The sequence below is a fragment of the Cydia pomonella genome, chromosome 2, assembly GCF_033807575.1.
Source record: "Cydia pomonella isolate Wapato2018A chromosome 2, ilCydPomo1, whole genome shotgun sequence".
In the NCBI taxonomy this organism is placed as follows: domain Eukaryota; kingdom Metazoa; phylum Arthropoda; class Insecta; order Lepidoptera; family Tortricidae; genus Cydia; species Cydia pomonella.
In genome coordinates this window covers 27401191-27411708 of record NC_084704.1, presented here as the reverse complement: position 1 = coordinate 27411708, position 10518 = coordinate 27401191, and the positions used below count along the sequence as shown (strand labels likewise).

General features: G+C 38.1%; 2 protein-coding genes across 2 annotated transcripts in view; one reads left to right on the top strand and one right to left on the bottom strand.

The window, feature by feature from the left end:
* Positions 1 to 10518, bottom strand: part of LOC133534794 (uncharacterized) — a 259834-nt gene that overhangs the window by 3154 nt on the left and 246162 nt on the right. The window lies entirely within an intron of this gene.
* Positions 894 to 9694, top strand: LOC133534806 (protein YIPF6). Its single transcript, XM_061874091.1, has 6 exons — positions 894 to 1053; positions 1910 to 2029; positions 2245 to 2323; positions 8249 to 8423; positions 9078 to 9235; positions 9447 to 9694. Exons 1-6 carry the CDS (start codon positions 1027 to 1029, stop codon positions 9563 to 9565), a joined length of 678 nt encoding a protein of 225 aa, XP_061730075.1. The 5' UTR covers positions 894 to 1026; the 3' UTR covers positions 9566 to 9694.

Sequence of the window (10518 nt, the reverse complement as noted above, 5' to 3'; positions counted from 1 at the left end):
ATAAGGACCGGTCAGAGCTGGCGGAAGCCGTTCAGCGTCTTCGACGGCCGAACATAGCTGACGACGGCCGAACAGAGCCGATGACGGTAAAAATGCTGGTAAGCCTTTTTTTCCATGCCCGTCTACGTAAAATATCCATCATCACAGGTTATTATATAATATGTAACAATTACCAAGGAAAATAATCTTACAGGTCTGTTCAATTTCAAACTCAGGTTGTTACTAACAACCAGTCTCCAAAAATGAGATTTACGATTGCCGATCACCCGCTGTCCTACATCTGTTCGTCGGACTCAACGGCTGTACGTGTGCTGTCTGACGTCTCGACGGCAGGACGGAGCACGGGAGAGCCGACCGTCGCTTTACAACTGTTTCGATAGCAAGTCGCAGGCGATCGGGCGTCTCTACGGCCGCAAGGAGGATGAGACTGCTAAACGCAGGTGTCCAACCGCGGAGACGGTCGATCGGCTAAATGCGAATAGTGTGGTGTAAAACACTCGGCGAAAGCCGACTCCGCGTCGACTGGTTTGGGGAGACCCTTATTCCCCGTTTTTTGTCGGTATCTGGCCCGCGTCAAAGGAGACGCGAAGCGCGAACTTGCGAGACTCCACACTCACGATCGCTTCGCGCTGTGATTCGCACACGAGTCGGTTAATCTGTTAAACTGTCATAACCTTCTATGGCGGCTACTTGGTTATATTAGGTGCGAACTTGATCAACAAAACGTCATCGTCGCGGTATTTTCGCTCCGCGAAGTCGCGCCACCAAATCGCGCCACGATTCACGCGCATAGTCTGGTAGGAGCTTAATATGGTTAACAGTCGGATAAAGACATTTTTTTAAATGTTACGAATGGAATCCGTTCTGACGATTGAACTTTTTCAAAGCTGTTTCAAACAGTTTGACTAGAATGAAACGTCATGTCAATATGAGGAGGAATGAATAGTTTGATGTGTTGGAATTACAATATTATTATTTATTTCACGTTTAAATCGTTATAAATAAAACGTGAAATATAATACGAATATGACATCGTTTGACGCAAAATTCGATGTAAGTACTTTTAAATATTTCACTACAAGCTTATTGGTGGTTTATTTTCTTGATAGGACTTCAGTATGTTTATAGCTCTAAGGATACAAACCTACATTTTCAGATCTAAAACGTGCAAATCCGATCATAAGTTCACAGGCATTTACAACTAAACTATTTGGATACTTCTGATTATTAAATGTCTTTTTTGTCATGTTACTATTATTACCTACTATTCATATGAAATAAATGAGTCATAAATGTATTGCTGCACTAATTTCTTTTGTATCGCATGAAATTGCAATTCGTTTAGTTATATAAGAATGTTGATAATTGCTTTGAAGAATAACATTGCCCTTTGAATTCAAGACACCTTAATTAAGTTGCAATTAATACTTATTCTGTGGTTCCTAGCAACCTGACCAGTGCCCTAACATTTGTTAGGGCTATAGTCTTTTGTCCCATTAGAATAAATATGTCTATAAAATCATTGTAATTTGTGATTAGACCCCCCAGGCAGGTAGGCAAAATATATACATTGATTATCCATACTAAATTTACTTTAAAACATAATCATTCATTGACATATATCTAAGGACGGGCCTTACGGCCACTAAGAATGGTGCTAGTTCACTGGTGTCACTCACGAATTCGAGCCAATAGTGCAGTCTAACGCAACTAGTTGTGACCAATCATGCACATGATGCAAACACATCAACCAATTGCATTGTGGCATTAGACTGCACTGTGGCAATTGACTCGAATTTGTGTGTGTGACACAACTGTACTGGCCCCATTCTTATGGCCCGTACGGCCCATCCTTAGATATATGTCATTGTAATCATTACTTCATAAATTATTGTGCTTAAAATTTCAGATGTATCCAGCAGGAGATGTGGGAGTGGTGGAGGGGGAAATGAATGTTCCAACACGGGGAGTGCCCTCCGGCGACAGCATGGAATTTAACACCCTAGATGAGCCCATTAAAGAAACATTTGTAAGTTGACAATGTCTCTACTGTAAGTTTTATGAACTTTCCTTTTTTGACATTTATGATGAGAGTACATTTTTATTTATGTTTAATTTCATATCCTTTAAATATTACAATTACAAAAACAAAAGTGTACAAGCAACGAAAAATATTATTCCTATCCTATCTGTCTATCTCGTCCACACTATCTTTTTGTTATATGTTAATGTTTTTATTTTCAGCTTCGTGACCTTAGAGCTGTTGGTAACAAATTCTACCATGTCCTTATACCCAGAGAAAAGACCAGTTTGTTAAAAGAATGTAAGTTTTGTTTATTTTCTGTATTTCTTATCCAACAGTTTCTGGAAGTCTTGCCTTTTTGTATGAAAAGAGCCAAATTTCAATCTAGCCCATGAAAAGGAAACAAAGGTCTGAATGTCTACATCACAGAGTTTGGAGACCCCTGCCCTAGCTCATTTGAATATCTTTCAGTTTCTTATCATTCATCTCATGTATTCAGGAAACAATCACACTTTCATTGGCTACTAGGGCTTGCAATATCAGATGGTTTCTGATTCCAGAACTGACTTTCAATTTTGGGTGCCAATTCCGTAATTAGGATAGTAAAAAACAACAATAAAATGTGAAATTGGTTCAGCGATTATTGATTCCCCATACAAAATTCTACCCCCTTCACCCCCTTAGGAGCAAAAAATTTCAAGGTTTTCAATTTTTTTACTTTTACTAATACTATCCTACACACCAAATTTCAGCTTCCTAGGACTTCAGGAAGGACCCTAAGGGCTTAGATGATATTCAGTGAGTGAGTCAGTGACAAAATTGGGGTTTTTAAGATATGAATAAAATCTAAAGTATGAGAGCTATGCAATTGAATTTTTTTATGCTGAACAAGTCCACTATTGTCATGATAACCCGAGAAGTTTGTTTATCTGGTATAATCCAAACCTAAGTTATGAGGGTTAAAAAAAAACGACGAAGCGCTTCGAGAAAACATCGAGATAGTACCCTTGTGCTTCGCTTTGCTCATCTTGGCGGGGGCTCAGATTTTATTAGCACTTCATTACAGCCGGATAAGAAAAAGAAACCCTGTTTGTTTTTTATGAAGTGTAAAATAATAACTGTAATGGCTCATAGACTTAATGCAAAACAGATTTAAACGTTACGCTTTTCAAGCTTGGTTTTTTCCTCACTAGTTCCTACACTGTAGGACCTACAGGATCTGAAATCTTTCATTAAGGAAACTTGATTCCTGAATAGCCGGGCCCACACAGAGCGAGCATACGCGCGGGACAATTTCCTCACGCACAATACGACCAGCATGCCTCGGGCGAGGTAAACAGGAAATTGCCTCGCGCGTATGCTCGCTCAGTGTGGACCCGGCTAATAGGGTTGTTTCCATCTACAAATCTTAGGGCAGAATAATTGTATCCCAATAAATTCTTTTGGATTATAAGAACATGTTAAACTACTTTTACAGACCTGTAATGACCAGATTTTTGTAAATATTGAATTTAAAATATCTTTTGGCACACGTCACGTGACCAAACTCGAAACGTCATTGAAGATTCTGATGACGTCACAACTCTCGGATTGACACTGTTGACAGTTAGGCGATAAACAACAAATGACAAATGTCAGTTGACAGTTCGTATCTTCTACGTGCGTATGTAGTTATGTGTCAAACCGTAAACTGTGACGTCACACAATTTTCAAAGAGCGTTTTGGGCGCGAAAGCAGCTGTCAAAATATCTGTGGCCCTAGTGAAAAAGGGTACAAGTCTCTGGCAGCGCAGGTGTAAAGGGGTGTAAGTTCCACGTAACACTTATGCTCTTATACACCTAAACTGCCAGAGACTTGTACCCTTTTTCACTAGGGCCACAGATATATTTTGTTAATTTAACATATTTAAAGCAGTTTTTAGTATAAAAGTTGAATTTTAGGGCAACTTTTAGTTAATATAGAACGTAATACGAGCGTTTCAAAAAATTTGAAACAACCCTATTGTTCATATAATATCGAAAAATGTATACATTTTAATTCAAAAGTTTCGCGTGGGTAGGATTCTGGGCAAGTTATTGTATGGCTTTGCTTTATATTTATACTCGTACTTCGGTTGTTAGCATTAGAAAAAAGGAAAAAAATCTTGACGTGACTTTTTATTGAAAAACGCTTTTTGAAAATGAGTAGACGAGGGTGGTCCCAGAAGTGACCGACCTGACACACTTAAAGAGGTTTTTATTTTGAGTAAATACTCTTTTTAAAAAGAATACCCTTTATAAAGTTTAAATTTGAAATTCGAACTCAGCGTCGTTTGTCTTTTGTTTAGTAGCCATCAATAGTGGTCGCTGTGAACAAATTTTCAGACATGGACAATATCGACATGCAAAATTGGCCATCGTTGTGTGATACAATACTTTCATTTGAAAGGTTTTAGTCCAACTAGTATTAAAGCGGAGCTAGATTCTACTTTGGGGGAGTCTGGTCCATCGTGTACAACAGTAAAATATTGGGTGGCATAGTTTAAACGAGGTCACTCTAGTTGCGAAGATGAACATCGATGTGGTCGACCAAATGAAGTGACTACGCCAGAAACTGTAAAAAAAATCCACAAAATGGTATTAGATGACCGTCGATTGAAAGTACGCGAGCTAGCAGACATGCAGGGATTTCAAAAAGTGCTGTACATCGCATATTAACTGAAAATTTGGATATGAAAAAGATGTGCGCAAGGTGGGTGCCGCGATTGCTCACAGACGAACAAAAACTACATCGCGAAGATATTTCGACCGAGTTTGGCAAAATTTCACAACAATAAAGCGGAGTTTTTGCGGCGTTTTATCACTATGGATGAAACATGGGTGCATTATTTCACACCAGAGACGAAAAAAACAGTCGGAGCAATGGACTCGAAGAGGAGAACCGGCCCCAAAGAAGGCAAAAACCGTTCCATCAGCAGGAAAGGTCATGGCCTGCGTTTTTTGGGATTGCCGTGGGATAATCTTCATAGATTATTTTTAGAAAGGAAAGACTATCAATGGCGAGTATTATGCTAACCTTTTGGATCAATTGTGTGAAAAAAACTGTCAAAAACGACCGCATCTGGCGAGTTAAAGTTCGAATTACTTCCTCATGCACCCTATTCACCCGATTTGGCCCCTTCCGATTATTTCTTGTTTCCAAATTAAAAAAAATGGCTTGGTGGTAAAAGATTTGCCAGCAATGATGAAGTGGAGGCTACGGTTGATGGGTATTTTGACGAGCTCGACAAATCTCACTACAAACAAGGTGTTGAAGCTATCGAACATCGCTGGGCCAAGTGCATAGCACTAAAAGGAGATTATGTAGAAAAAAAAATTAGATTTTCTTTTGTTTTCTTTGTCAGGTCGGTCACTTCTGGGGACTACTCTCGTAGTAACTTTTGCTTATGAAAGCAAGAGAATGTAAATGATCACTGGTGCCCAGTGTATTTCCACTAGAGACAAAAGATTTTCTTTGACTCTGTTGTATCTTCATTAAATCATAATCACGATATATCCACGTCATAACCGTTTGAGGAAAACTGCCTGAATACCTTGGATGCCAAACGCCATCAACGCAAAGAGAGACTGAAGCCCTACGCGTATACGTACAATGCGTCTGGCCAACTCTATTGTAACGCCTGCAAAAGCGTCTTAAAATCAAGATCGGCCTAGGCACCCACGTTAGACCCATAACAGGCGTAATCCATAGTAAAATTTGCTGGGGTTAACATCATTGAAATAGATGTTGAGGACTATATGTATCCTCATAATCATAACTGGTGACTGTAGACAACTTGCACAACATTCTCCAAACCTCAATCTTGGGCTCAGATAATATTGACCATTTAAAAGTATTTTCAAAGTTAAATAAATTTACAGTGAAACCTGGATAACTGAGACTTCAAGGGACCTGCAAATTTGTCTCACTTAAAGAGGTATTCCACGTACGCAGGCTCTCATTTAGCCAGGTATAAATAAATTTCGATCTCATTTACAGACGGTTCCATTAATAGAGGTGAGAATAGAGGTTATTTCAGTTATAGAGGTGGTTAGTAAGTTATTTTGTAAACATTATGTAGGTATGAGTTGTAATATTTAACAATAAAAATAAGGTAAAATAATCCTTGGCCTTGAGTGAACCTTCTAAGTCTATTTAAATTTATTTTGAATGATTCTACAAAGGATAGATTTTGTCCCATTAAAATAGATAAAGGCTTCTTTGTGTCTCACCATTATAATAAATGGAAATATTTTTTTGGTTTTTTATGCTACTTACCAAAATTTTAGCTTTCGTTAGTTTCTAGTTTTAACCACTTAATGAAACTTGAAGTCGTTTTTTTTTTTTTTTTTCTTTATTGAAAGAGCTTTGTCACTGAGTGACGATGTCGCTCTGTAAGTACTACATAAATCTTAACGTCTACTTAAGCCTACATTTACCAACTTATAAATTAGGTTTATAAGTTGGTAAATGTAGGCTTAAGTAGACGTTAAGATTTATGAAGTCGTTTAGACACAATTAACCAAATGCGAAATTTGTGGGTAGAGTAAAAATTAATAAAAAACGAGAATTGATCTGGAATAAAATCCTAGTTATAGAGGTCATAGATTTCGGATACAGAGGTTAATTCCTATAACATTCTAAAAAAACAATTGAACTAAAGTATTCTTGTGAATATAGTCTCAGTAAAAGAGGTAAATACACTCTTTGTCTCAATTATAGAGGTAAATGTGACTATAAAATCCAAAATACTAATCTCAGTTATAGAGGTTTGTTTTGTCTCATTAACAGAGGTAATTTAGTGCTAAAGTGTCGGGACCGCACCATGAGTCCCAGGCCCTTCGGCCGCGTATGTAACCGGAGTTTTGTAACCAGTTACCTAAGAAGAAAAAATGAACCTCATAGGATACTGGTATCCAAGTGATATATTTTTTTCCTTTCACGTAACCGAGTTACAACCTAGTAAAACTTTCTAATGATTACGAGAAAGTACTTTATATTCATCGAAAGCTTGAAAGATAGATAGGTCGAATTATTTTGTATTCTATGGCGGTAATAATCTCAGTTGTCGCCCTTTAAAAAGAGCGGTATGCGGCACCAATGAATGCATTTTCCGAACGTGCTCCACGATGGACTTACGCCCAATAACTTATCGAAGTTTAACTTTTTACCTACCTTTTCATGCACGGGTTTGCAGGGAGCATGTGGATGCTGAGGACTGGAGCAATGTGGTTGATTCCGATACTGCCGTAATGGATAATCAATCCCAAAATATAAAAAAAAAATTTTTTTATGTGTTTTACTGTTCGTGCAGGTGACAACTTCATCAGCATTAGAATAAATTATTATTCGTTATAAAGTCTTTCGATTTATTTTTGAAAATATATATCAAGTGAAAAAGAGCTATTTATTTACAAAAATACTTAGGAATAGTATACAGTTGTAGAACCGCTCATAAATCATAGGTAAGACGCGAATTCGCGTCCGTGGCATTACGTTCAAACTCTTGAGGTCGCGATATCGCGTCCGCGGCATTACGTTCGAGTTCTTGAGGACGTGATATCGTGTCTGCGGCATTAAGTTGAGGTTCTTGAAGACGCAATATCGAAGAATATATTTTATTGCAAGTAATGCCAGTTTCACACGAGGGCAGAGCAGTGGGGCAGAACAGTAGGCACGCTACAACCTGAACGCACAAACTGAGACAGAATAGTATAGTACTGTTCTGTCTCAGCTTGTGCTACCTACTATTCTGCCCCACTGCCCTCTTGTGAAACGGGCATAACTTTGCAACTCAAATATAATGAACTGAGCGTAGACTAACTCCTAATACTTTCTGTTGCCCTGGTACTTTTCACTCTTTTCTCACCACGAAATTCGTCACTTATTCCACACCATGTCCTCAATTACAAAAAAAAATATGGTATAGGTCCTAGGTAAAGCACAGGTCCGGATGACTCATGGTTTCATAAGAGTATTATTTATTCCTTACTGGATATAAGTTACGAGCAATCATACAGGTATCAGTAAAGGTAAAAATCTTATTACTTTGATACCAGTATCCTATGAGGATCATTTTTTATTTTTATGTAACTGGTTACAAAACTCCGGTTATATACGCGACCGAAGGGGTCCCAGGTCCCAGCTATGGAGGTTTCTCACTTATCCAAGTTTCACTGTATATGGTAAAGTTAAGTAAATTTCCAGGGGACCTCTGGGGTCCGCTGCTGCTGTGCACGCTGATGGCCACGTTCCTACAGGGCTCCGCCGAGCGCGCCGACGACTCCAACGACGGCGGACCCGAGTTTGCTGAGGTGTTCGTACTCGTTTGGATAGGCGCCGCCGTTGTCACCATCAACTCCAAACTTTTGGGTGGCAATATGTAAGTACATTAGGATTATACTTAATTACTCTCTCATTGTCATAAAAAACCAATAACGCCAATCAAAGATAACAATAAAATTAGAATTATTTACACAATTTTAAAACTAAAATGTCTTGTTTCTTCAAAAGTTTCATAAATAATCAAAGTCCAAAATATTTTTATGGTAAAATGTAATACCAAACTAAGACAATTTTAAAGTTAAAGATTTTTAACACCAAGTTTTTCTAGTTACTATTCATTTGTTAGCATAACACTATTATTTTATTGTGATATTTCTTTATACTACGTCGGTTGCAAACAAGCATACGGCCAGCTTGATAGTAAGCAGTCACCGTAGCCTATGGACGCCTGCAACACCAGACATACTACATTACAGTAGCGGATCGTTCGAAGAACTCGATTTCCACTGGCTTGTCTAATTTCAGCCCGTTGAGTACTTTCACGATCGATAGATGGAGAAAAAAAAAGCAAAATTAGCTCCGGGTTCCCTACGAATATTTGTGACGCGCCGCCACTGCTACATTATATTGATATTATGAAATTCTAATATCTACAAATAATTTATGTAGCCATCAGGCTTACTTTTCTTTGAATTTGTCCATACAAACACTTATTGAATTTGTCAGATTTTTATCGCTAATTTTGTTCCAGCTCATTCTTCCAGTCGGTGTGTGTACTGGGCTACTGCCTGTTTCCCGTGGCGCTGGCGCTAGTCATCTGTCGCATTATACTATTCTCCACACAGAACACCTTCTTGTTCTTCCTCCGCTTCGTCATATCCATGATCGGGTTTATGTGGGCGACTTTTGGTGAGTTATTGCACAGGTCATATAATAGTAGGCTACTATTTTTAGTAGTTAGTGCCTGTTTCACGTGGGGCTGGAGCCCTTATTCCAAGTGCCATTCCATGAGCCAATCATGATCGCGTGGATAATTAACGCGACTTAACAGCATCTAGCTAATTGCAAATGTATTTTTAAAATCATTTGTTTTGTAGATGCTATTTATGTATATTTTCAGCGGCCACTAAATTCCTAGGCGACAGCCAACCAGAAGGCAAGAAGGCCCTCGCGGTGTACCCTATATGCCTGTTCTACTTCATCCTGTCGTGGCTCGTCGTGTCGCACAGCAACGTCTAGGCGCACACTAAGATAAGTGGATTGTGTATTTATTATTGTGATACGGACAATTTACTAGGTTAATTATGTGAATAATTTATGTAAATTAAGTCATAGTTATTGACTGTTAATATAATGCTATCGAATCAATTCTAATCCGTCTTATTTATATGTATGTAACAATAACCCTGACAAGTTTATGTTATCAAGCCAACTATATTGGTAAAAATTATGATTTTGGGTGCACAAGGTATTCTGCTTCCTGATGCTTTGTTTTTCAGTATTGAACATATCTGTAGATAGATCAACGTATTTACTATGATTATATAAATAAAGCATTTTTTCTTTTGCACAACGTAATTGTTGAATGTATTGTGATATTATGCTGACAAATATAACATATAACAGACTTAATAATAATTTGTAGACCTATAGTCGGCATTAACCTTCATGTAAGACCCCAACGCGTGCCGCGCTGCTAGTCCAGTAATCGTCATCAGAGTTACATGACTAAACGTGTCTTATTATATTTTTAGATTTTTTAGTGGAATGCCTTATAACATTTTGTGCAATTTTGTCTTATGGTACGGCCAGACATGTAAGGATTCGGCGAATATTCGTTTTCCTTGGGTAGCTAGAGACCCCATCACGAATATTCATCAATTCGTTCACCGTGCAGGTGGCGCGTCTTTGGAATGGACTTCCTTTTAACATCAAAAATGCGCCAAATAAGTTCGCTTCCAAAAAATCATTTCGTGCTTTCTTTGCTAGCAGAATGAAAGATTCTTAATGTATTTATTTATTAGCTTCATATGTTTCGTCTTTTTATATGTATTTTTGTTTGATTTGTTTTGCTATTGTAATTGTAGCACCGCTCACAATCTCTCTGCTTAGCCTTAAGGTTGACTGGTAGAGAATGCCTCGTGGCATTAAGTCCGCCTTTTGTTCTATAAGATTGTTTTTCTTTTGTGCAA